Source organism: Ascidiella aspersa, chromosome 3, assembly GCF_963924565.1.
Source record: "Ascidiella aspersa chromosome 3, kaAscAspe10.2, whole genome shotgun sequence".
NCBI classification, from domain to species: domain Eukaryota; kingdom Metazoa; phylum Chordata; class Ascidiacea; order Phlebobranchia; family Ascidiidae; genus Ascidiella; species Ascidiella aspersa.
Genome location: NC_139449.1, coordinates 30,624,211 through 30,651,869, shown reverse-complemented (window position 1 = coordinate 30,651,869; position 27,659 = coordinate 30,624,211). Strand labels below are relative to the sequence as shown.

Here is a 27,659-nt window from a genome sequence, read left to right as displayed (position 1 = left end):
ATATTTTTATTTTAGCTTGACACAGAATATTAAAACAGATAACTGGTAAAAGTTAATATATATATATCAATCAGAAATTGTTTCACAATGAGACTGGCAAACTGAAATATGTGGTGTTTAGCGGCAAAAGGAAAAAACGACATGGAGAAAATGTTTTTATTCTTATTTTAAATGACTGCTGTATGGCAAGGTTAATCTACATCATTAAAACATTACAAAGACAGTGAAGGGAAGAAAGTGGAACCTACATCGCAGCAACAAGTTAAACAGTGTAAAAATTCAATGCGAAGGATGCTTAGGTTTAAAAGCTGATGCAATTTCATTAAAAAAACATCTAGCACACTAAACAAAATAAATTATGAAACAATACTGTGATTAAATGTCCTTAATTCTAATTACAGTGCCTTCACATTGGTTACAAAAAAGGAGTTGGCCAGTTCTTCTGGAAAGCGGAATATAATTAATCGTCAAATTTAATCATATAATATCAGATGGATTGTTACCATAAATTAAAATATTATGTTATATAGAAACAAAGCATGGAATGAACTAAAACAAAGTTTATCAAACTAAGTACATTTATAATCTGCAAAATATAAGAAAAAGCACACATACTTTAGGAAGTCATACTGATCAACGATAATGGAAAACAATATAGTACACATGAAGCCTTCGAAAAATCTTGCCAAAATTAGTCAGCCTAATCAGGATTTTTGTCCAATCTAGGCCAGGTTAGAAACACAACTAGGCTGTGGTAAGGTTTGGACTTACTGCTTCCGGCCAAAGCATGGCTTAATGTCCGAGCTATTCAGGCTCACTGGGAGCTGGTAGAGAAACGACCATAGCACCGTTTCCTACTGGATTCTGCTCTGTTGTTCTGTTGACCAGCATGCAGTATGGCCTTGCTTGCACACAAATCCTTACGATGACTAATTTCTGAAGGCATCATGTGTACTATGTTTACTTGTGCTGAAGTAACTCTTTAGGGGTGTACAGTTGCGATACACCACTAAAGTGTGCAAAGGCCCCACAGGCAACAAATAAGTGCCATATGGCGTGTGCAAATGGAATCACTCCATCACATTTGAAGATTAGGACTCCAGCAAGGTAAAATGCTCCGCCCAAAGCAAGCTCTGGCATTCCAGCCCTGAAAAAATATTAGAATAAAATTTGCCAACATTTATTGTGCATGCTACTATACACTAAATGTTTTGTCATAGATAAATAGACCAAAGGTTTGCATCTGCAACCTTTTAACTTGTTCCCTGGTAAGGACATAACTTACTTGAGATGTCTTATACCTTTACACAAAATTTTGGACAAAACAGTATTGCGATGCAATACCAAATGTTCATAGCAAAAAAGGTTATTAGAATGATATTTGCTTAAACAGAAAGAATTTTGGTTATCTTTAGTTGTTGTTAACCTTCTATTAACATCACAAATCATAACCGAAATTATTTTTGGTCAATTTAGTTTCCGATTGGAACCACCTAATATTGGACAAGTAACAACAGTACCACTTGGCATCAGGTATCGGCTCTGATCCGATACTTTCGCGCATTCCTAGCATTAAATAGCAGTACTTTGCAAACCCAAACCGTCTTGTTTTTTCGCGATCGACAATGATGCCACCCTTGTTTCGGACTAGTGCCATTTAACTTAAAAGGGTAATGGACTTCTATCCGACATCCCAAACCATGGCAAAGTTTGCACTCACGCATTGCTGTCTCCTGTGTAGAATACCATGACAAGCCCAGGAATAAGTGCAACCATCACATAAAGAATTGTGTCCAGCAACTTGTACTTTTCCAAAAATGCAATCGAATAGGCAGTACCACAAATGGCAAACAACCAAACTCCCCATCTAATAAAATAATAAAAAATGTTTAAAGCAACATTGTTTTGTTTTATGTACTTTTTACAGGGTACATAAAATAAATTTTAAAGATACTGTACAAAGTTATTTCCTCAAAGTACTATATGCCACCACCCACCAGTTACAAGCCCTTGAGGTAATACTTAATTCAAAAGCCTTTCAATTTAAGCAATGATTGTCAACTTACTGGAGCCAGGCAATATTTGGGTGAATTTCTCCCAGTGTCAACCAAGGGCTGTATGAACCAGCAATGAAGAAATAAATTGTGATGCGGTCACAGTAATGGAATTGCTTGTTCAGCGATGGTCTCCTTATTGCACAGCCTTCATGACGACCCTATTTTACAAGAGAACGTTTAAGAAGGATCTTTTTTTTATTTCTTAACGTTTGTTTATTGCGATTCTACCTTCCACAAGCTTTGGGTCCAGGCTATCCAGTGGTACAAAACTGAAACCAGAAACAAGCTAGTCAAAGCTATTCCGTATGCCCTTGAGCTGAACTCAATCTCGGCATGTGTCGGTGAGGTAATATTGGCTTGACACACGAAAGTTTCTTGCTCTTCTGTGTGTAGACAACTGTAAAAATTTTAAATGTTTGTAAAATCTTGCTTTTGACAAACTTGGAAAATAATTGAATACCAATATTTTAATATACTCATTGGGCTCTGGATTAAAATGTGTATTTTATTTTTAAATAATTCAATTTAAAAAGAGAAGAGGGAAGAGGGAACTATGCACCATTTAAAACAAGGCATTTTAACATGATTTCAAATCAATGGGTAATACTAATTTACGGAATTATGAATGGTCGGAACGCTCACTAATTTAAGTGTTACCCCGTTAAAACAATTATTAAACCAACACACAATATTTGAGTTAGGGTGGGGGTTTGGGTGAAGGTGGGTCAAGTGTTATTATATTTAATAATAATACTGTGAGGGTTTTAATCATTCCATAAATTGGTGTTACCCAAATCAATTTCTTAAATCAAACGATGTACTCATTTTATCTTTACCACTATTTCACATAACAGGTTACCAAAACAAAATGAAGTGAATAGTCCAATTTTTCCAAAAGTGTATTCAATTCAAATATTTAATTTTAGCTTGGGTAATATGCTAAACTGAGTTTAGTTAGTGGTGCAAAATATACTTTAAGACATTCATTGATTTAAGTACAACCCTGGCACTTCCGTACAGGCAAATCAATAACGGACGCTGCAAATATCATCCGTCGACAACCAATCACCTGTGTTCCAAGATATTCCGACGCTGTTCAGATTTCCAAATCAAGAACTCGCCCGCCAAAATGCTGGGCACTATCATAACAGCATGGGAGGCCGTGTTCGCACAGTGCTCGTATTTCGTTGGATTGTACATTCGGTTAGCAGCAGCGCGACTGTTCATGATTTTCTTCTGTCGACTTGTTTCGGCAATGTCCGTAAGACATTCCTTGAAAAGCTTAAGCGCAAATCCAATATCATGCAAGTTCATTGCTAGCGGCGCCTCTGCATACCTTTACAGCGTCTAGTAGAAACTTGAATAGGCGGTGTTTGATTACGCGTTACATTTTTATTTGGTAATTAGAAAAGCAAGCACTTCAGAACGTCACACATGAAGCAGTTTGTTTATTTTGAGGCGGATGTAAGAACAGCTGATCGACAGCGACATAGAAAGTTCAATTTGCACGCTTCACTGCTCGATGGTAGTTTAACTTTAATCGAAAATAAAAAGTCTAACTAGCGCAAATAAAATTAGCGCAAAAACCAAGCAAAAATGCTATAAATTATGCCTCTACATTATAAAGTAAACGGAAAAATAGTGTCGATATGAACAGATCGAAGCAGATACTGATAACCAGGTGTAGTAGAGTATGTTAACGTTCATTCCTATTTATCCAATAAATGTAAGGCTGTGGTTATTCTAAATCAGGGGCGGGCAACCTTTTTAACACAAGGGCCAGTTAGGAAATGTAATACTTACAGGAGGGCCGCACATCAAATAAACACTAATTGTTATTTTCAGCTTTTACTAGAAAAAGACAAGTACAAGCGAATATGAAATATCATAGCAGACACACATGTGGATGTTCAAATAGAAGTTAGTGAGAAGGCTGATATTGGATGTTTTGAACCAACTTGTCAATGTTTGGTTCCAGGCCAGATGTGTATAGACGCAAACTATTTAAGAGCAATAGTTCAAAACCAGCTGTTAAACATAACATCTCAGTCAATATGCGCGGCAAAAGTCGGAGCAGACAAGTGTAATTGTTGCAAAACAATTCTTTATCATAACAACGTGACGCAAGTAAAACTTTATGAATGAAGATTGTTTTGTAATAGATGCTTCCTATTCGAGTTGAACAACTGTATTAGTGTAGCGGTGTAGCCTATGGGTTACATTGCACTTTGAAACAGGAAACTGAAAGAGCAAAAGTTCCCACATTGGTGCACACAAAATACCCTTTTCAGGGAAAAATATCCGGAAGAAGGCGAAGGGCCGCACAAAACATGGCAAAGGGCCGCATGCGGCCCGCGGGCCGCACGTTGCCCGCCCCTGTTCTAAATAAAACAGAGTCCTAAGATACACTGCATTTTACTTCCTTTCCACATATCACTTTAAAGAAACATAAATCGCTTTACGAGGTTGACATTGCGTTAAACAGCAAAAGGGATGTCACTTGTCACAAGAATAACACAATGAATCAGCCTGCCCTCAATAATTTCTTTGTGTTGCGTATAAGACGGTCGATTATGCGCTTTGTTTTCGCAAAAGACGTCAGAAGCAATGTCGTGTCTGTGTCGTAAAACAGATTTGAAAACGCAGTGCCCCACACTACAATTCAACCATATTCCGATAACATCTAACTTTTTCTTTAGGTGTTTACTGTGTTTGCATTCCATAGGCTTAGTTAATACAGCTTCACAATACTTAAGGTTGGTTCACACTAGAAGCGTCTGAGGTTAATGTCAAACGTTTAAAAAAACGCATTCAGTTGCGTAAAGTTAAAATATTTAAACTTTGACGCTTTCGGTTAGAAGCGGGAAACTTGCCGTTAAGACAACGCATTAGGTCTGAACTGGCCGACGCTGGCGTTTACGTAAAGGTTGGTTCACGTTAGACGCTAAGCAAAATGCGTCTATTGTATTTTTTAGTATTACATAGGCCTTATTCATTTAAGTTATCGTTTTAATCGTTGGTGTAGGTAACCCTATATGTGCTTGCTGCTACTTCCTTGCAGCCACCAATATACCGGTAGCCTGCTAGTCTACTAAGCTTTTGCGTGATTCACCACGCTTCCGCTTTAGGTCGCTTACTAATATTACTTATCTATTTAGTACGCCTTCTAAAACTGTTTAGCCCGTTTATAATATCTGCAGGTTGGATTAAACAACAATGCACAGATTCAGTCAATATTCGCCGTGTATGATTTTTAAGCCGCGGCCACACTGCGAAAACCTTCAGCTAACTATGAAGCTCCCAGTGCTAATTGCAATATAATCACAAACTGAAAACGTTTTATAAGTGATAGGATATGGGGCTTGAACTGAATGTCATTTCTTCGAAAACTTTTTCATAATGGACTGCTTTAGATGTTTATCGCTTCGTAAGATGTTGTGGATTTTCGGCTCCTTCTGTTGTTCTCGATTTCGCCTTTGCCACACTTCCCAGGAGGTCATGGCCGAGCTGCTGTTCCTGCACAGCTTCTGGACGCCGAACGCAACGAACAGAAGGACGACCAGCACCGCGAAAAACGCCCCTTGAAGAAAGACACGTAAGACCCTTTGGTATCGCTAACATGTCTAAGTCTAAAAATATGTAGTTAAATAAAAAGTCAAGTCAAGTAGATTGAAAAAATATTTGCAACGCTGGAGGGCCCTATTTGGCATATTTGCGCGAAAGACATATTCATATGGCCCGTGTGTATGGTGTGGCTTTGTAAGTTGGCCACCCCTGCACAGAGCGTGATGGTCCAATGATCATACAAACTTCAATAAAAAGACTGCCAAAACGAACTGCTTGCGTTACTTAACGTTGTCCAATAAAACTAGATGTGTAAAGTGCCTTTGTCTATATACGTACGTCCACGGTATGGAGACACTGTTGGGGCATCTGGGATTTTAAAAGTTCCGTTTAGCCTCGTGATTTGACCCCGACTGTTAATGCCTTGTATGAGACAGCTGAAGTTGCGGCCGGTGATGTTCTGCCTGGCCACAGTGTAGCTCGCGTTACCTGCAAATTAGAACAATTTTAAAGATAACGCAAGTGTAACTGAACGTTTGTTTAATTTTTTTTCCTGTGCCAATTTTTTTAAATCAAAAGAATTATTAAAATGTTGTTTAAGGCATGCAAGACTAGGCCTATATAAAACAAACTGCTTTATATGTAGACTAGCTACAGTGAATTTTGCTATTTGTTCATAACCGGAGTGGTTTTCCCAGCAGTTACCTTAAAACATTCCATAACCAGCAGTTGCTACCCAAACAAAGTTACAGGGCATTTTATGCCATATACTATAGCAGGTTATTTTTTATCCCATTTATAAAAATATTAAAATGATGCTTGGCTCAAGTAAGCAGACAATATTTCACCTGTAAACCTCGAACGTCTCTTTAACCTTGAAGCACAATGGTTGGCGATCATAGGTTGACGTAATAGGTATATCTAGGCCCATATAAATGTACGTAACAATTTATGTACGTTTCGAATAATTCTTTATTCCGTTCTTAACATTTTCCTTCTCTAACATAGATGTCGAAACGACCAAATTGTTACTATGGGCTTGGTGTTCCTTCTAGGAACTCTGAGGCCTATTTCCTACCTTCGCTGGTTGCTAAGATTTGTCCAAGGTGGTCGACGATTTGGACTTTAGGGACGGGAAAACCTTGACCTTGGCAATACAAGGTCACTTGGGCCGCTGGCAAGTTTGCTGTGTGGCGCATAACGGACAGCGAAGGGGCTACACAGACCAGGTCGGACTGGTTTAAGGTTAGAATCGAAACCTTCCACATGGTGATCTTCATCAGACACTCGGGCAAACGAAGCGGGCAGACGGCCTGGCAGTCTTCGGAACTGGAATATATTGAGTTTGCTTGCATTGAAGAATGCAATATATTTTTGTGGAAAAAGATTAAATAAAAGAATACAAATACAATAAAAATAGGAATCGTGTTTGTGTATTGTCAAACTTTTATGTCCTGTAATACCAACAAAACTGTTAGCAAAGAAGTAAATTAAAGTACACATATAGCCTAATAATACATATTTGTTCTCTACACAGCATTAAAGCCATAGTTTTACATAGGTCTGGACTAAATCCGAGTACAAAGAAAAAAATATTCCAAGACTTAAACGGCAAAACAATTGAAAAATGTTAATTTGGGTTAAAATGTCTATATCATCAGAAAAATATCTTTAGTATCGTAACCTAATTAAAAGCATTCGTAAAGAACAAAACCCTTTGAAAGGTTTCTCGAATTACCACACCACATTGATTGGGCAAGAACAAAACGGCCATCACAAATTGGCCGAAAACTCCTAAAAGCAGCTTAATTACCCTTGCGTGTTGTCCTTGGCCCAAGTGCTTTGCGTCGCGTTTTGCCAGAACGTTGTCATCCTGCAATCGCACGACCACGGGTTGTTGCCGAGACCGATGTAGGATCGACCCTTGCTCACAGCTTCGCCCATGTTCCCGATCCAATGCCTGAAACACGCGTAACAAGCACTTGTAACCAAAACAGCTTCAATACGAGCCGCCCTTATAGTTGACCGACTGTCAGTGTTGTAAACAAGTTGTTTTGAAATGTTTTAAGTCCCAGTCAAGTTATTTTTAAAATCGTTTGAGTCCAAGTCATGTATTTTGCACAAATAACAAGTCCAAGTCATTGTGAGAGCAAATCAACTTCAAATCAAGTCTAAAAATAAAAAAATAAAACGCTTTATACGGCATGAAATTGGTTTGGACAAAATGACTCAAGTCCAAGTCAACTCATTTAAAAGAAGGGCCTAGGACCCCTGAGCGAAAAATTCTAACCTCGACAACCAGGCAAAAATATGGTATAAAGCACCAAAAAATCAAGTTGCGACTTTGATTCAAATAAATAGCGACGTCTCACTGCATGCCGACGATATGGGTATATTTTTCGTAAAGGTGCCCCTCGAAGTTTAACATATAGCGCACTGCTTTTATTGTGTTGTATAATGATGGAGAGCGACAACCTTCACAACCAACCAGCAACAAGCGACCAGTCGACCGCATTTAAGCAGCAAAACCAGAGTCTCAAAATTTATTTTTTTATTTTTAACACACTAATGGCCCGTTTACACTACAGCTGCACTGAGCTGCGCTGGGCGTAATTTGTATTTAAATTCTATTGTGGCGAGCGTTTCACGCTTTGCTAAACATAAGCCCCGTGCAGCAGCTGCAGCTAGCTTAAAGTTACGCTTTGCTAAACTCAAGCCCCGTGCAGCTGGAAAAAAATACGCTTTGGAGCGATTTCCACGCTTTGCTAAACTCAAGCCCAGTGCAGCTATAGAAAAACATTACGTTTGGTCGCGACTTTTACGCCCAGCGCAGCTCACTGCAGCTGTAGTGAAAATAATTCCACGCCCAGTGCAGCTCAGTGCAGCTCAGTGCAGCTGTAGTGTAAACGGGCCTTAACTCAGGCCTACCAGTGCGCGGTCCGTAGTCGGTTGCCCTCCAGGTCAAGAATCGCGAGCCGCGTTTGGGAAGCAAAAGCTGCGGAGTCGACCATCTTCAGCCGGTTGCCGCTCAGCCGGATCTCAACGAGCTGGGTCAAGCCTCGAAAAAGTCGGGCTCCGATAGATGTCAAACGGTTGTTTCCGCAGTCGAGGCGCGCCAGCTTGGGTGTGGCAGCGAACAGCGACTCTGGTAAAGTTTTGATAAGGTTGTACGAGAGGGAGATCGCCTCTAGCATCCGGTTGCCTGCAAAGGTTCGCGCGTCAACCGTCGCGATGCTGTTCTTCCGCGCCGAGATAGAAGTTGCGTTCCGCAGCCTTACGAAGCTCGACAACTCAAGCCTTCTCCAACCGTTGCGGTCGAACCGGTAGTTAGCCCCGTCGGTCGGAAAGAGTCCGATGCTGTTTCCGGTGGCAACACAATCTACAGTTCTAGGTTCCAGGCACCGACATGCCGTTAGTTCGCCGCAGGTCGTTTGTGAAGTTGCTCCAATACCGCTGAGGCACCAGAGACAGACGGCCGAGAAAAGCCACCAGCGCAACCTCATGCTGACCGCCGCTTGCATTTAGTTTACTGCTGTAGCGTGCTGGCACTGTCTTAAAAAAGAAACGGTCAGTGTTTGTATGACGTTGAAACTTTGCTCTGTACGTTTATAGGTATATTGGACTACAAGCATATCTTAATCTGAAATCAACAAGGACAACACAAAGCATGTGACTGCCACCATGTAAAGTGCCGGAAAGGAAACTATGTATAGCCCAAGTAACATCCTCAGTTCCTGTTGCGGTGATACAAGGGCGAAGCCATTACGTTCAACCTGAGTCATAAGACTTTATACAAACGTTGCCAGTTTTGCCAACCTATAGGCATGCCCAAATATTATGCAAATAACACCCAACGTCAGGGTACACCTTATGTATAGTTAAAAAGGGGAATTTAAATCCAATGCATACGGAATCGCGTCTTAAAGTGACGTAAATCTTGGACTATGTTGTTTATCAGTTAAAGCGTAACCAATAAAAGTACAAGGTGTACAAATCCAATGCACCATACGACATAACCCTAAACTGCTTTTAAAACATTTGTCGAAAACTCATAATACTTTTTTCGATTGAATCGTCGCTGTACAGACTTAAACGCAAAGTACGGGAATACATCTTGCATTACCGACTTTACTTCTACATCATAATACATTTCAACGCTTATAGTTTGACATTTAGGCAACTTTTAACCTGTTCTTTATGTAAACTTTTCCTCACAGTATACTCCCAGCTTTGCGCTGCGTTATCAGTCATCGACGTCACTGCAGTGAACTTCAACGTCACTGAACAATCAAGGGCTGTTTTCTAATTTTACGCAAATTTTGGCCTGCTGTACACTAGCACAATAAAGTTTAATGCTGCATGAATAATTTTCTTTAGAGCCAACACAAATGACTATCAAACGCTAAATGCGTATCGCCTATCCGTTGTTATGTGTAGATCACTCCGACTATCAGTTGTGCAAATTGTGGCTGATGTTCCACAAGCACTGCATAACCCTAAATTTGGCATTGCCTTTCTCATTTCAGTTATCTGTTCGATGAAACGACAAGAAACCATGAAAATATCGGTGGATTTATATCGTAAGACAGTAAGTATAATGACATTTCAACAACAGCTCTTGATGGGGGTGAAATTGCGCAATATATTTTTATAGGAATATTTATTAGGTCACATTTTTATTTTTGACGCCGGTAAAATGTAGTGGCGTAATAAACTTGCTGCTCCTCAAATACCTTGATATGGTTTGACAAAAGAAAAAACAGCAGGGTTTATACAATATAGGCCTATACCATTTTGGCCTGTAGGTCCCTATAATACCGTTTTATATTCCGTATGAGTCCACAATGCGTAATTAAAAATACAGGCATAATTATTCGTGAAAGACAAATAGTATCAGGATGAATTAAACGATTGTTGAAAACGTTACATTTTACACAAATTTGGTACATTTCGTTTTGGTCAAGTTTGATCCTTAGAATCAGCGTGTATCACAGGCGACTGTTGACTTTATTAGAAAATAATAAACTTACATTCGCAAGCGTAACAACAAAATGACTCAATTTTCTGCCACCTAAAAGCGCTTGTAAAATTGACGGTAATCCTGAACAATTATCAAGGCAGGCGGCAATTATACCTTAGCCCTGCTATTCGAGACCGATGGCCTGCGGCAACATCATCGCGCTTAAAGCACGGCGGATATAGGCCAGACTCTTTCGTGAATCGGCTTACAATAGGAGAGCTTACTTTATAGCGAAACTGCAACAAATAAGATTTCCCAGGTCATGTTTTTCTGGTCGTTTCTGTCAAAGTGCACCAAAAACGTTGTTTGACTGTTAGATCAGGCCGTGTTCTACAGATGAAAACAATTCTAGTAGCCAGTGGATAAAATAAAGAAACCGAAATATGAATGAATGCGGTCCGCATTGCGTTTACCAAAAAAATTCTTGTAAAAGGTCGCCGATTCTGTGGGCTGCAAAGAATATGCATGAAAGCTGACGTTGCTGTTGCTGGTGAATTTGTATTTTATTAGGATTGATAAATATGTTAATCTATTTTTTGAATACTCAGAATTAGGAAGTGTTTCGGTATTTGATGTAAACTGTAGATTGAAAGGTCCATTTTGGGAAACTAAAGTTAAGTCAGTCGTTTACTAATAAGAACAAAAAATACTCTGCTTAAAACTAAGATAACGTAAAGCAGAATGCAATTGTTACATGTTTGGGGCTGTTTCCGCATAGAACCGATGCAGCCTTGCCGTGCTCAGCAATTTCCAAAATCTACCTACCGCAAGAGCTAAAAGTGCTGAAACCCGACTTCTCGCTTGGGCGATCAAGCGTGCCGTGACGTCACATGGGTTTATAGGTGAGACTGAGACGGTCTTTCCGTTTTTCCCGAGGGCATCATTACGGGAGTCTGTGCTCACTTGCGCTTTGTTATCAACGCGGCGTTAAACGCCAGACAAGAGGGTGTCTTGTGACTTACTAAGGCGACAGAGCTGTCAATAAGAGGGCTGTTTTTAAAAACATGTTTAAAACTGGATAACAAGCTGAAAATTAAAATTAAATTTTACCGTCAGTTGAAATTTTTTGTCAAAGAAATGTTGAAATTCGTTTGGAGAAGGTTAAGAAACGAAGATCTATAGAAGCATAATATGTTAGAACTAAGTTCGCCAACCAGCCATAAATAATAAGGCGGCGTTTTGAAACGTGAACAGATCAGTTTGCCAAAACGTGTTAAAATTGAGGTTCGTCAGTTTAAAAGAAACACCCCTATCGGGTAAAGGTTGTGGAATCGCTCACCCAGCAAATACGGGGCAACAGGACGTGTTGGTTTGTCGCCGAAATCTCGGTCGCTGAATGAACAAGATTAATGATTTACCTTTACCTGCTTGTCAGAACGTTTTTGTTCAACGTGAAACGTATGTTTCGTAAAACGAATTGAATTCGGTCGTGGACTGTTAAAATCAAAGTTGTTTTATTGTGTTTAAATGATTTACAACAGTTATAACCTGTTATGTTCATACTGTACGAACGTTGGCTGAGTTAGTAGAGTCGTAAACGAATGACAAGCTTTGTGAATTAGTGGAATTAGCATTGAATTCGGCGCTGGTCTAGAATCCTACCACATCGTTCAAACAATTATTAAATTAACGCGCATTATTTGGGTTCGAGTGCAGGTTAGCATTTGGGTGTGGGTGGGCCAAGTATTATTTTATTTATATTTAATAATAATTCTTTACCTACCCAAACTTAAACGCTAACCGGCACCCTAACCCAAATAATAATTTGCCATGTGGTAGGCTAGGGTTCTGGACCAGCGCCTAGAATTCTAACTTATATCAACAAAGAAGAAATTTAATTTACGTAGCTTCTATGTTTTGAGTTTTTTATTGTCTATTTGTACACGTTGTCCTGCTTTGTCGCTAAATTTATGTTCCAATATTATGTACCATTTTTACCTTTTTACTTTGGTACATAGGGGTGCAAAACACTGTTCCCATGCATTTCCTTATGAAAATAGCCTTTCCTGTTAAAGTGTACAAGTGCCAGTCAAATAACTATCTTTCCTCTTGGTCGAATTTTAACAGCGCCGTACTTTTTAAACTCCTTTGTTCTTTGATTAGGCAATCTTGACGTCACAATGATTTATGGCCGGACTGTTGACGAAAACAATGCCGCGCTTTCCACTAAGAAATAAGAATTCTCTTTATTCTGTCTACTTGGCGACTGTTGTTTTTTTGTGCTTGGCCAATAAGAAGTCCTGTGTAGTAAAGGCACAGTTGCAAAAGAAAATGCGAGAAAAAATTAAAAACGAGGATAGTTTTACGAGGCTCATATACTGGTAACGGAATTTTTCTACCAAAATGTAAGCTTATCAGGACGTAGAAGGTTAAGTACTGTATTTACTAAACTTCTCAACGTAAAGCCGGCGCTGGTCTCGAATCCTGCCACATTTTTTTAGGTAGAGTAACGAAACTAGTCTTCCAAATTGAAATTGCATCTGGTAGAATAAATATAACAAAACTGGACCCACCCGAACCCAATCGCCAACCCAAATAATTCCGATATTCGATATTTGCGTTAATTTAATAGTTATTTTAACGTCAATTTTATCTATTTTCTATTTCACTTATTTGAGCACATTAATGACATTTTTAAGAAAAAACATCGGATATCAGAAAGTAAAAGTGTTGGACATCCCTGTTTATTGCTGATGGAAGTTGAAATGTGTTTTTTAGGTTTTAGCACACACTAGAAATGAGAAAGCTACATTGTTGCATGTTTTTTCAACGTCTGCAATGTGGCCTACATAATAATATATATTCGACCCGACTCCCACATCAAGTGGAGAAAAAGCCCTTTCTAAGTTTTTATTATAGCTTACTCTGGATTGGACACATATTTTGGCATGATCCAACCAATCATAACCACATGTCGCCTTAACAACAATTAAGCTAACACAAGACTTGTATAAATGTAAAGCCATTTGAAAGGGGACAATCAAGTTTGTATTATTCATGCTTACGCCCTGGGCACGTGCATGTAATGCCCACGGTCATGCCTTTGTTTGACGTATATTTATTATACAGGGTGAATTAATTGCAGTTGGACGCCGATGTGTACAGTTTTCTTGTCTGTAGAATTAGCTATATTTTTTTGTTGAAATTTTGAGTAACAGACATCAGGGGCAAAACTTTCAATCTTTATACATTAGGCACATTCTTATGATGTTTGAAGGTTGCTAGAAATAACAGTATTATTGTTTAATTGAACAAAATATCACTTTATAGACTTTATGAGTTCGCAGTCACACGGCGTAACATGCAATAGTAGGCCTATGCATGGCGTCTCTGGGCTGAATAGATAAAATTGTATTTTTTTTTTCTTTACATAAGTAAATCTGAAAAAAATATATAGTTTGATTAGGGGGGCACATGGTCTGATGCAACCCTTTGGATCCGCCCTGCCGGACATTGTAGTCAAGCAATTTCTGGAAGACGAGTCAGGAAAGATCACAAACTGTTTTATGTCAGAAAAGTTACTAAAAAGCCGCAATTTAACGTGAAACAAGGTTCGAGTCAAGCTTCAAAATTACGCTTAAATAACCCAATGTGAAGTTAATACTTGAAAAGAATTGTTATATGTGTTAGTGTCCTATTTATTTGGGCAGTGTTGTAGACAAGTCATTTTGAAAAGTCCCAGTCAAGTCAATTAAAGTTTAAACGATAGCTTACGACCAGGCCAAGTATAGACCTATTGGTCATTCCCAGTCCAAGTCACCAGTTTCCCAAGACCCAGTCAAGGTATTATGCTAACTCCAAGTCATGTCATTGACACAACAAATGAAACGTTAAGTAATTAAAATTGGTAACCTTGCGCGATTAGGAGCATTAACTCAACTAAACATACCAAAAACGCAATATATAATAATTGATGTATTTAGATCATTACAAGACCATAAGTGCAGCCTATGTCTCTGCGGTTACTAAAGCACCCAATACACCCGGTACTCTTCCCTTTTGTAGTGTTTAGACTTATATATTTTCCTTTTGTAGTGTTTAGACTTTAATATATCGCAATATTTTCGTAACATTGTGCAATGAGGCACCTTGCCTTCACCCTGATGGTCATCGGCTGCTGTGCCGCAATCGGCAGCGCTTTTCTTTTCGGCAGCGGAAAAATGGCCTGCTCAAAGACAGCGTGCAACTGCACTTCGGCCACCGTTAACTGCTCACACGTTGTTCACTCCGAACTGGGCAGGTACCCAACCGACCGGCTGGACTACTTCTTCGTCCATGCCGGACTGACCACACTAGGCAGCCACAACTTCTCGCATCTTGCCAACATGCGCTACCTGTCGGTCATGAACAACTCTATAGTCACAATTGGGTCCAAGACTTTCTCTAAAAACGACAAGCTAGAGACCGTATACCTCTCGTACAACCTCATCGAGAGCCTTCCAGACTCGCTGTTCAACTCCAACCCGTTGTTGGAGCAATTCTACTGCGCTTATAACCACCTGACCACCATCAGCCGCTTTCTGTTCCGTGGACTGACCAAACTGACCCACGTGAGGTTGCATAACAATCGCCTGGTCAGTGTGCACCCCGACGCCTTTGCCAGCCTGGTGAAAATCGACCACCTCTACCTGGAGTACAACCGCCTTGAGACGGCCTACTGGTGGGTTATGACTCGGTGACTCTTTATGGTCCCAGTAACTCATAACGCAGTAGTTTATGGCTGAGGGTCTTAGAGTTGTGATGAGTATTTTTAAGGTTCTTGAGAATTTTTTTTGGACCGTAACCCTATCGTCTATTAATTATAAATAGCCTATTAATTGTCAGTTAGGTTACATACTTTTATTAAAAAGCTGCGGTCTCAGAATTTCCTAGCGGTCACCATAGAGTCATAGACAAACCCTAAAAAGTCATGGCAACTCATAGTTGTGGTTGTTTTTTGTCCAAGGTTATTTATGGTTGACGTAACTCGTTCGCCAACCAGAAAACAAATAAGAAACGGATTTTACCTTCTGTAATTCTATAAATTGCGTCCAACCTACACGACGTTCGTGTAACAAACTATATCCTGTGACTATGTTTATCTATTGGCGTAAAATTGTGAAGTTAATGCATAAAGAAATTATAATTTCATAACTAAGTAAAAAGCGTCAGTGGTCACAAAATTGTTTGAAAGCCTATCAGGTATATGAAAGCAAAATGTCTATACACTAGCTGAGATAACTTTTATGGGACTATTTTTGGCGCTTAACGTTTACAAAACGAGGAATAAAGGAAGCGCCATATAATTGCATATTAATAAAATTTACAGCCTTTACAAAGAACACATTTCAAAAGTATTTTTACTTGGCAAATCTTATGCCATTGAAAACCACCTGTACCCCAGGTTAAGATGTACTATTGTTAAATGCTTGAACTTGTGTTGCAACGCAGGCAGTGGATACAGAACACTTCCAGACTGGACAGAGCCGAATTGGAGTTCGACAACAACCCGTGGTCTTGCGATTGTCGGATGGCACCTTTCTGGCACAACGTAACTAAAAACGCATGGATGATGGCGCACACGGCGGGGTTAGTACTGCTTATTTGTAAACAAGCTATTTTTAATTTTCTTAAGTCCCAAGTCATTTGAAAAATAACAAGTCAAATCCCAGTCAAGTCGTTATTAGAGCAAGTCAAAAATTGTTAAACCTGTCCGATTATGAGCAACAATTTAACTATCAAAAAACAACACAAACACAATATACTGCAATAAAAGTGTGTGAAAAACTTGAGATAAATCTTAATGAAAAACACTTCATTTAATCGCAAGTTATTTGACAAAATGACTTAAGTCCAAGTCAAGTCATTTGTCCAAAAGACTTCAGTCAAGTCAAGTCATTTTTGTCAACGTAAGTCAGTTCATTTAAAAACAGTGACTTAAGTGCACTTAAGTCAAGTCAATGACTTAAGTCACTACAACACTGGTACTGTTTCATAGCACCTGGTCTAAGTATTTCCGTTGTTCGATACCTGATAGAAATGTCGTAAAGCAAGTAGCGTATTTCACGTTTTGTTTTATGTACTGCGTTTAGAATGCCCTCTATGAAACTTTGGACATTTTTTCCTTAAATAAATATTTTTGACATCGCATAACTTATGGATTACGGTTGGGGTTCGGGTGGTTGTAGGGTTAGTAACATTAAATTACATTACCCCAGTTTTACATTTTATTTATGATTTGAGACCTTTTAGTAGCAAAATGTATGTCGTGACTATTCTATGAGCGCAGGCCAGGCAAAGAATAGATTTCTACTGCTAGGCTTTTAGGCCTACGAAGAAAGAATTTGGGCCTCTTAAAGCCATCCAAATTTGTCAAATCAGCTGTCCACTCCTACAGGATAAATATGTGGAGAATAGCACTTTTGTCGTTATATGCACTACTTCGCAGAAATGTTTTTGTGTAGAAGGTCACATTGCTCTATTTATACATGATATTTATAGATTAATTGCATTCCTGTTCGTATTTTACTATCTTTGTTATGTACGGCAAGCCCAAAATATCCCTCACAAAATAGTTAAACATTTTCACTGTCGACCAGATGTGCAAATTATGCCAGCCAGCGTTCTTACAACCTGATCGGATATTTTACAGCACATCAGGACGTTTTATTTAGTTTTACGCGTTCTCTGTGTAATGTGTCTTTCAAAAGAGTTTTCGCAGATTTTAATTTAAACCTCCGTTTGGTTTCGCTTGGATATTTTTTGTTTTTCGCTCTCCACATTTGACGTCTGTTGCGGTAATACACATTATGTTTTTTTCGATATTGAAGTTATTCATGCATCGCCAAATGTTTTACAAATTTCTTAGGACTCGTTTTATTGAACGATTTTTAGTTAGTTTATAACTAATTTTGCTCGTGTTGTTGACTTTTTTGTCCTATCGTTGAAATTGCCGAAGCTATGGAGGCTTAAAAAATGCACGAGGCAAGGCACTTGTAAGTGGATTTACAGAATGCCTGACAAAGCACGTATTTCTACCAAACTATATCCCTTCACGTTTTAGTCACGAAGTTGCAAAAACAGCCACTGTTTTAAAACTATGTCGTTACTTATACTACACCGAAAGGCCATCGAAGACTCGCCGAATCTGCCGATTAAGGATGCAAGCAGGGCAGGCCAGAAAAACAACTCTACTGCAGTGAGGTTCAAACTTACGACCTCCGGTCATACCGAGACTGTTGTGTAGCTCAGTTGGTAAAGCGACAGTTCCGGTATAACTGCAGGCTAGTTGTTTTTCTGGCCTGCCCTGCTTGCATCATTAATCGGCAGATTCGACGAGTCATCGATGGCTTTTAGTATAATGATAAGCAAGCTGTACGGGTTGGTCAAAAATCAGCTTCCGAGGGTTAAGATTACAGTTGGTATTACACACATCTGTATGCGTGTCTTTCATTTGTCGTTACTTACCTTCTTGGAAAATAACCTTTGCTTTGCGTCTTCAGATCGTCGAAGTGCAAACACAACTGCCCGCTGAACCTTCCCGAGTGCCAACGTGGCAAGGGCAAAGTGCCAATCGTCACTCTGAAAAAGAGCGATCTGACCTGCTCCAAATCCAGCCTCATCCAGAGCGCCTCAAAGACTGTGGTTTACAAGGGGGTGGAAGGGAATAGCTCGACCATCGTCTGCAACACAACCGGCTTCCCACTTCCCAACGTCACGATATACGACGAACTAGATCGCGTGATTGCCAACGGCAGAGGTACCGGTAGTTAGTTGATCTTAAAGCTACCCACTTGGCTGGTTGTAGGTTGGGTTCGATTTCTTAGGCATCAAAATTAAATAGTATTACTTTTTTAACAACTTTTGCATGCGCACCAGAGCTGTCAGGGGTAAATTTATACAAAAAGCTTAAAAGTGGTTCCAGTTGGATCCCAGCAAATATATTCTTGAATTGCAGTTGCTATTGGTAAATAACTTCATTGCACGTCTGAACCCCATAATTTGCCTTTTTACGAAATTCCTTAACTTTTTCCTACAAAGTAGAATTTTCCCCGTAGGTATATCCTACCCCCTACTTTAGGCGAAAATACCCTACCCGAAGGGTAAAACCCTACGAGTGGCAGCCTTGATGCGCACCCATCCCATATAAAAAAACATTGTAAAAAGCGATATATTTTGGTGGTTTGATCAGTAAAATAATTTGATTAAATATTCACAATGTGTTTGTGGGAAACAAATGTCAAATGTTGGTGCTTTGAAAGGAAACCCGGATCGTGGAAAATAACACGTTTTTAAGTTGGGTCTATTACCTAAGTCTTAAGTCAATTATCTTGTATGAAAAAAAAATCATTTAAAACAGGAACTGAAGTCACTTAAGTCATTGCGCAAATTAAAGGCTAAAATAGAAACCTACAGATTCATGAGAGCAAAGTGTGTGCTTTAAAAAGAGAATACAACATCTTAACAACAATATAAATTTTTGACAGGAAGCGCCAGCTACACTTTCAGTCCCGTGGTAGCGGAGGAGGCGGGGAAGTACCTTTGCGTGATGGAGGGGTTCGACAACCACGGCGGGAAATACAACGTGAACGCAACTGTTAACTTTGTCGTGCAAACTACCTCCGGAACAAGCGCAGGTCGGTTGGCTGCTGGCAACTTCTTTATAACGTTTTTGTCTTCATTGTTTTGAAATCTATAATATGTTGACCGACTTCGCTAAGCCGTTTGAAAGCGCTACGCCGCCGTGTTTGGTTGTTTGGATTGCTTTACCACTGATCACTAAAATATCAGTTGGCCAAGTGTCGGTCCCAGGGTGGCTGACGCCTTGATTTCATGTCTAAATTTTCGCTTTATTTTGTAGCTTATTTTATTAAAAAAAAAACTATTTCAAGGAGTCCGTTAAAAAAAAAAAACAATTTCAAGGAGTCCGTTCGCATGGCATACCTCAGTTAGTAGAACGGCAGTCGAGCATGTTGCCAAAATCATAAGTTTAGCTTTGAATTTTGGTGTGACGAAAATCCTTGATTTTAAAAAACATATTGAATCCTAATCATTTCGTCCAAATATTTAAATCATGCCGAGCGGTCGCAGATCGAGGAATCACAAAGTTATTTCATACCGTGACGTCCCAAACTTACGTCAAAACGTGACGTCACAAAGTTGCATCTCAACGTGGCGTCATTTTAAAGAAGTAACTTTAAGAACAGTACACTGTTCGTATTTTGTTTTAGGTTGGAGAGGTGTAACTCTAATTACAAAACTTATATTGGAAAGATGTTATCAATTCGCACGTAGCAAAAACGTCTTAATATCGTTAAAGGTTTAAGCCCAGCCTTGTTTTCGAGGCTGCGATGAGACGCACGACCACCTTTGGACTGAAACGATTTTAACATAATAGTCTTAGACATACCAGAATCATCAGCGAGAAAATTGTTTACATTTACGTAGTTAAAATGGACAAAAAAGGTTTGCCTACAATTAGCACAATCTATGCGTTGTATTAATTTCGTTTACTTGACTATACAGTAAACAACCACCAAATATACTAGTAAGGGACTAAGGGTGCTGTAAGCTCTTTATAATTGATGTACGATACCTTTAGCCATAAGTGTGTCAGGTAAAAAACACCTTAAACCGCCAGATGTCCAAAATAGATAAAGAGTTATTCGAAACGTTTAAAATGATACCCACTTCGTTTGGGCTTTGATATTTGTATTACGTCTTACTACAACCTTCGACCATTATGCTCCGAAACTGTAAACAAGCGTAGAATCAATTTCTCTTCCTATTGTTCCAGGAGTGATCCTGGCCATTCTGCTCGCCGTAATCGTTGTGGTAGGAGGCGTCTCTTGCTTCTGGCGGAAGCAGCAGAGAAGAGACGGGTACGGGGAGCTGGCAAACGGAGGAGGAGGAGGTTACTATGAGCTGGACGACTCCCAGGTGGTTCTTCCTCCCACCCAGACCACCCAGCTCGAAGAGGAGAACATCTTCGCAGAGGAAGAGACTTACTCCCAGGGAGACGGCGACAAGGAGGTCCTTGTTTAGAAGCGCGGGGATTTTGGCATATTGTTGCTGTTCTGTTTTTTTTATGGTTACTGTCGCGTCTAGGTCGGTCGGTTACTTTTAAAGTCGGCCTTTGCACGGCGTTGTCAATGCGAGAATAGTTGTTTGCGGATTAATATTAGTTTTAATTGAAACAAGCGTATTGCTATAGTTTGACTTTACGACTGTATTGTTTTACATAAGCGGTCACAACTAAACTGATAAAGCCGGGGGGGAAACCCTGCGGAATTTATAAGGCATTTTGGCGAATTTCCTATATATTGAATGCCTAAATGCTCATTAAATTCGGAAAAGGGGTTCGACTTGAATTATGTTTAATGTAGTTTTTCTTTCAAGTACCATATTTTCCTTTTTCATTTCTTTACGATGCCAATTTCACCGAGATAATTGCAATTGTTTCGTGCTCAAGTAAGTCACAAGTGAGCTATTAGCGAAGCAGTTTATTGTGAATTTTGCTTCTGCTGAAAAGATGTTTATCGGGGAGGAGTAAACTTCCATGGCAGCTGTGAGCGCATACTGGAGGCTCCATGAATGCGTTGTATTTTTTGATCTGGTTTTAACTGGTTTGACCAACTGGGACGGCATATATCTCCGTTTGTTTTGTCCTGAAATGGATGGAAATTTGAAAATCTCCCGCTTTAAAAATTTTTTTAATCTCCCGCTTTAAAACGTTGATTGATTGTGGTTCATTCATTGTTTTTTTTTCTATTTTAGCCTTAAAATAAAGCTTACAGATCTCGAAAAAACATGACGGAAAATAGCATTTAACTATATTTGAGTGGTGGACGGAATGGCGGCAATAAAATAGATTTTGGATATGTAAAAAAAACATTGGCTTGACGTCGAATAGATTTTCCGTCTAAATGCGAATTTAAAATACCATCTACATATCCGGCTTGACAAGTATTTTTACACTTTTTTTTAGCTTACTGGCCTTTCCTTTTCATTTAGCGTTCATCGTTTTTCACAACATGCTTACTTGAATAGCAGGGGGAATTTTAATGTTTGACTATGCGGGTCTTTTTTAACCTTTTAACCTCTTCCAACATATCAGTGGTACGTCGTGCCTTTTTACACTGTAGCGCGCCGCGTGTACAAATATATTCCAAGTGTGGCCTTTACTCCAGTATTATACGTGTATGTTTTTTATCTGTTTGCTTGCTTTGTAAGTACGCCTTTGTTACAAATAGACCGAGCTGGCTTGCCGTAATGATCTTATCGCAGCTTCGTTACCATGTCCTGCTGATAATTGACACTTTTATCTTTTTCTTCGTATTTAGCAATAATGCAAACGGCTTTTCTTCTAATATGCCAAACTCGAAGTATACGTGCTTATTTACTGCGAAACATAAAATTTAGTAAATTGACATTTTGTATACAAGACCTTTCCAAACGCATTTCTACCATCTGTTAAAATAAATATAAGCCTGTTAAATATTTTAAACTTAACTTAAAAGCAATAAATGCCTTTATGTCGAACACTTTTTTCACCTGCTGCTCTGTTAATAATAAAAAGTAAGTTTTCCTATGTTATTTTACGACGTAAGTACAGATAATATATAGTCGTAAAATGATTTGAACAAACTTTTGTTTTCTGTTTCTGTGGCTCTGAGTCAGTACAGTTCACCGAATGATCAATTTATATAAAAACATTAATTTATTATTTTTTTATTATCGACACTATACGTAAAGCGACACTATACGTACGCAATACACAGCTAAGCTTGCAATCAGACAAGAAATAAGCTAAACATAACATATGGCAGTACATGCCAGATCCTTACTCTTTAAGAAAAAGCTTTTCATCATGATACAGCAGGAAATGATTAAATCAACTTAAAAAGCCCACAATAAGCAGAACTGATGACGCATTTGCGTATAACTAAGGTATTATGGTATTTTTAGATAAAGTTGTTTTAGATCTTTTTTGTAACCTTTGTGGTTCTGTTTGGATACCACCATACAGTTGTGAATTGCGTCTACAATGCAAATTTAGAAACCTGGATGGCGAAATAGAAAGCAGAGCTTTTAGCGCTGTGTCAACTGTCAACTCTACACACTACTCGACTATTTCTTGAATTAAAAAAGGTTGAAGAAACTATAATGATCGATTTTTTCCCCGAACAAACAAAAGGGGATTTTTTTCGGCCACAAAAATTATTTTTACTAAAATGATGTCGTAGTTATATTGTGAACCCCATGTGCCGAACAAACATCGGATTGTGGACGATCCAGTGCTGTAAACAGTTCATTTTAAAAAGTCAAGCCTTTTCAAATAAGTGCCAAGTCCCAGGCCGATCAATAAAACCAACATGTCAAATTAACCTTTAAAGTAGCGTTTAGCTGGGGCAAACGTCAAACCAACGACTGCTCACGGCGATTCGGCCGCGGTCGGACTTTCAATCTCGCTCGATCGTTGCGCCAACTCGACTGCAATCGACGTCTCCGAAACCGGGTTTCGACGAAACGAGCTGAGAGACGCAAGGGACGCGCTCCTACGTTTGGGCGTGAACGAGAACGCGCCCTTACTGCTTAAAGTGGCGCTGGCTGGCAGGATGAGGTGCAATGGCCTTGCGGGTCGCTCCACCGCAGAAGCGCTCAAATAGTACTGATCGCTTTTGGCGATGTGCGTCAGCCTTCCCTTCATTCTCTCGAAGTTTTCCCGCAACTCGACGTCTTGTTTTTGCCCGCGCACGAACTCAGCCTTAAGCTTGCGCAGTACTTCCTTGTAGTCCTTGGCAGCCAGTTTGTAAATCTGAAAGAACTCCTCGTCTTCCAACTCGATCGCCTTGAAGAACTGCGTCAGCTCGGCTGGGCTGCCCATTTCCATGAGGAGCTGCTGCTTTCGCTCGCGGACGTACTTGCGAACCTTCTCGAAGCTTCGGTGCGAACCGCTAGAAAGAACACAATGGAAATCTACATCTACAGCTTCACTCACATAAACCAAATTTATGGAGGATATATTTTTGTTTTCGCGTTACATAATAAAAGTTAAAAATAAAAGTTTATCATCAAAGTTGAGCTACATTCTGTCTTTAACGGTCGAATTGACACTGGAAAATCAAATGCCGTGTTGACCAGGTTATAAATTACAACATCGATTTAAAAATAATTATGGTCAAAAATAAGCAAATTAAAGCAGTGTGAGTAAACTGCAAACAACAAAGGTCAACCTTTCTTTTTTGATAAATTACCAACCTTTTTCCAACTCCCGATTGGTTAACGTACTGCAGAAACAAATCGATGTTGTTTGGCTTCCGAATTTTGCACAACAGTATGATAAAAATCAGGCATTGGGCGAACGACATCACGATGTTAATGGCAATGACGGGCAGAAAAGTGCTGTGCACTGTGTTCAGACACACGAAAGTACCACGAGGCCGTTCCAGCTCGCAGTCGAACTCGGGCTCAGCGCCCAAAACGAACAAAAACTGACTGATCATGCCGCCGAAGCAAGCGGCAGCCACCAGCAAGGATACTATATTTCGCAAACAAAACCACCGCCCGACGTTGCTCTTCTCGTTGTACAAAAATCCTTTCCACACATCGCCTGCTTTTTTCTTCTCCTCTGTAAGTTCCCCAGGAGTGCTGACCAAATCGAACATCACCTTCTCCTCGTAGTGGTCGATCTCATCGAACGCGTCGTAAAAGGCCTTTAGCTCACGGATGGCGGTAACCAGCGTGGTGTTGTACTCCCAGAAGTTATTGGCGACGAAGAGCGAGGCTGTGGCCAGCGCGCTCAGCCACCAGTAGTTTGTCAGCAGCCAGCCAAGGCCAAAACTCAAAATGCACTTGTTGGTGGTGAACGTGCTCTCGGCGGTGCTGAACGTAGTGGTCCTGTTACACGTGTTTGTCAAAGGAACACAAACGACAGGTCCCCCGCTCGAAGAGTAGGCGTAGAAGAGGGTGCCGGCCGACATAACGACCAGGGTGTACGAACGGAAAGACTCCCACCACGGCTTGAAGTTTAAGTCGCCAAACACGTCCCGCCATCCCAGAACTTTGCGGTACGACATATTAACGTCCCGGCAATCGAAATGACAGGTTTCTTTAATATAGTTTGGTATACCTTTTAGTACACAATTTTGTTATGGTTAATGTAACTTTCTGGGGCTACTAACTATGCTATTTAGCGACAGCAAATTCTAATTTCTAACTGTTATAGTGACCACGAATTTTAACGTAGTTACATACACTGATTACCAATTTAGACAATAGTTTGTTTGCCTAACAAAGCCTCGCTTCCTAATACTGCTTTAGTGTGAGTCAAACGAGTTAAGTTCCGGCCACAACCAACCTACGTAACCCATGTTGCTTCTATTGTTTATTAGATGCATTGCAATGGAACAAACTTTAAACAGCTTGGAACTCGAAAGTAAATTATTGTAAATTATAAGTTGTTTTAGGCGGAATCTATATAGGTAATTGGGTTTATGACATTGAAACTAATAACAAAAATCGTTTTCCTATTTGTTCGATTGTATTTTTTTACGTCGCAATCCTTTGTGCTTAATCCTATATTTTGAGTTGAAACGGCGTTTCAACAAGTAGAGTTTTGATGTTACTTTTTCTGATCCTCGTTTATTCATACCTCGTTTGAAAGGCATCCTATTTTTATCTGACTGAGTGATTTATGACCTCATATGTACCAACAAATAAAAAAAATGATGAACCGATAATAAAACATGTAAACTGCAAAAATTGCCTGAGCACTGAATTTCAATTGCATTTCAATTGAACTTCGAAGTTCTATACTATGTTAAAATTAAGCCTGCTTTTGACCGTCAATGAATTCGTTTTCTTTTAAATCCGCCGGATTGTGGAATGTTCGTCCGTGTGACCTCATTTTTTTGCGATTCACACGATCATCCTATAATTCACTTACTACGTACAATTTCAATCGATAGAGCAGTTAATTTTAGAATTAGTTGTTCTATAGCGTCGCGATATGACGTATCTTACGACGTTGCAAATGTTCAAGGCCCCCAAATTAAAATCCTGGATCTCCCCTTACTTCAGATTTATTTTATAATCACCAATATCATACGACGTCACCAATATTCGTGACCCCTACCAAATTAAAATTCTGGATCTGCCCCTGCTTAAGATTTATTTAATAATTATCCAGCATCATAAAAATCAAGTTAACAAAGAAAATTATTTGTGTTTTGTCAAACTGGTCGCCATGCAAACAGTATTTTTGAAATAGGCTACTTTTATAAACGGCTTAAAATTCGAAAATGGTGTAAAATACAATGGTTGTATCGTCATGCTGGGTCCTTTTTTCACAGGGGGTGGAGGAATGTAGCCATGGCTTTCCCCCAACTATATTTTTTGCCTGTTTTCAATACATAAATGCAAACGTTTTCCCGCGCCAATCTGCCATACGTTTCTAGTATGTCTTATCCCATTTCGATCAATTATATTAACCTAAAAGCGTCGTGCATCTTTTTGCACAATTTAAAATAAAGGTTTGGACGACTTAAAAACAAATTAAGGCGTTGGAACACAATACACGGGTTTCTTTAGTAATTTCAATAAAAATATAAAAGCCATAATATTTGATAAAAGCGACATTTCGCAATTTACAGACGTTTCAGCAATAACTCATGCCATCATCAGTGTAAAACGGCATGACAAATATCGCCCTTTTTTGCTGGAATCGCTGATGATCCAACACCATAAACCAGAACTCAACATAGATACAACCTCGGCATCTTTATACTTTTTTAACACCTAGCAGTTTGAACTGACCCATACATCGCCTTTTTTTCGCTGCTATTTTTTTTCCTTTTTTTCCTTTCTTTTTACGTTTTATCGCTTTTATCTTCACTTGATTTTTACACTGATGATGGCATGAGTTATTGCTGAAACGTCTGTAAATTGCGAAATGTCGCTTTTATCAAATATTATAGCTTTTATATTTTTATTGAAATTAAGGCGCTTTTTAGGTTTTAAAAGTAATTAACACCAGTTCAACATAAAGTTTAAAAAAAGAAACGCACTGCTTTGTAGGCCTACGGCGTTGTTTTGTAATTTTTTCAAGATTAGCCTTCTTATTTATGACGTTACATTTAGATGTAACTTTTTGACATCACGTTATAATCTAACTTTGTGACGTATCTCTAAACCAGGGGTCGGCAACCTTTTTCTAGTCACGGGCCAAAACCAAACTCGAAAAGATCTGTGCGGGCCGCACGGAAGGATAACTAAGAATTGTATTATTTTCATGTTAGAACAGAGGTGACGAACACGTGGCCCGCGAAAGAATTTTGTGTGGCCCGCGAAGCATTCGGGTGAGACCACGGCAGTCTTGAAGTTCTTTCACCCGCTTCTACTCTTTGTAATGCGATATCAAAAGCTGATGTGTAAATCCATTTAGTAACCATCAATCCAAATTTCTCATTGAGCAAAAAATTTCGTTAAATGTTTATTTGTTATTTCTTATTATTTCATATTTCAATATTGCGTTAAATAATTTCACCTGTATGGTTCGCATGGGTTTTGATTTGTTTCATTTGATGAACAATTGTTTATGATTTTAACAGGTTTTATAGTAGGCTATGAGAAAAAAGTTGTGCGGTCCGCTTACTCAGCGGTAACTGACAAAGTGGCCCGCGACAGCTAATGGGTTCGTCACCCCTGTGTTAGAACAACTGTGAATCAGACGGGCTTCGGGTCGATTTTGCACTTAAAAACGTGTTACGTTTTTCCGTGTCGCACTACGGTAAAGAAGCGCTGATCTAAGTGAAAACACGGCATCAAATCGTAAACAAACCGGACGTAGAATGATGATTCGGGCGAAGCGCGAAATTTTTTTGAACTTAACGTAGTTAAAATAGCGAAAAACTATGTAAAATGTACTCGTGTCGAATTTGTCAAGGGGCGGCGGGCCGGATGAAATATCCGGCCCGCGGGCCGTAGGTTGCCGACCCCTGCTCTAAACAGATGTCATGCCCAGAAACAAAAATCCTAGA

The 27,659-nt window shown here is 39.4% G+C and overlaps 4 protein-coding genes across 4 annotated transcripts; 1 reads left to right on the top strand and 3 right to left on the bottom strand.

The window, feature by feature from the left end:
* Positions 1 to 2: 2 nt before the first annotated feature.
* LOC146161551 (monocyte to macrophage differentiation factor-like) lies at positions 3 to 3,500 on the bottom strand. The gene is made up of 5 exons (XM_083383455.1): positions 3,127 to 3,500; positions 2,286 to 2,454; positions 2,067 to 2,215; positions 1,721 to 1,867; positions 3 to 1,147 (listed from the first exon to the last, which is right to left on the bottom strand). Exons 1-5 carry the CDS (start codon positions 3,369 to 3,371, stop codon positions 961 to 963), a joined length of 897 nt encoding a protein of 298 aa, XP_083239581.1. The 5' UTR covers positions 3,372 to 3,500; the 3' UTR covers positions 3 to 960.
* Positions 3,501 to 5,152: 1,652 nt separating this feature from the next.
* On the bottom strand, positions 5,153 to 9,919 carry LOC146161550 (uncharacterized). The gene is made up of 6 exons (XM_083383454.1): positions 9,810 to 9,919; positions 8,550 to 9,169; positions 7,435 to 7,581; positions 6,700 to 6,950; positions 5,961 to 6,110; positions 5,153 to 5,637 (listed from the first exon to the last, which is right to left on the bottom strand). Exons 2-6 carry the CDS (start codon positions 9,140 to 9,142, stop codon positions 5,432 to 5,434), a joined length of 1,347 nt encoding a protein of 448 aa, XP_083239580.1. The 5' UTR covers positions 9,143 to 9,169; positions 9,810 to 9,919; the 3' UTR covers positions 5,153 to 5,431.
* A 1,813-nt stretch (positions 9,920 to 11,732) lies between these two features.
* On the top strand, positions 11,733 to 22,163 carry LOC146161549 (uncharacterized). The gene is made up of 5 exons (XM_083385410.1): positions 11,733 to 15,301; positions 16,072 to 16,209; positions 18,123 to 18,379; positions 19,107 to 19,256; positions 20,417 to 22,163. The coding sequence occupies exons 1-5, from the start codon at positions 14,721 to 14,723 to the stop codon at positions 20,662 to 20,664; spliced, it is 1,374 nt and encodes a 457-aa protein (XP_083241536.1). The 5' UTR covers positions 11,733 to 14,720; the 3' UTR covers positions 20,665 to 22,163.
* A 365-nt stretch (positions 22,164 to 22,528) lies between these two features.
* LOC146161548 (uncharacterized) lies at positions 22,529 to 24,770 on the bottom strand. The gene is made up of 2 exons (XM_083385689.1): positions 23,881 to 24,770; positions 22,529 to 23,576 (listed from the first exon to the last, which is right to left on the bottom strand). The coding sequence occupies exons 1-2, from the start codon at positions 24,696 to 24,698 to the stop codon at positions 23,054 to 23,056; spliced, it is 1,341 nt and encodes a 446-aa protein (XP_083241815.1). The 5' UTR covers positions 24,699 to 24,770; the 3' UTR covers positions 22,529 to 23,053.
* Positions 24,771 to 27,659: the final 2,889 nt, after the last annotated feature.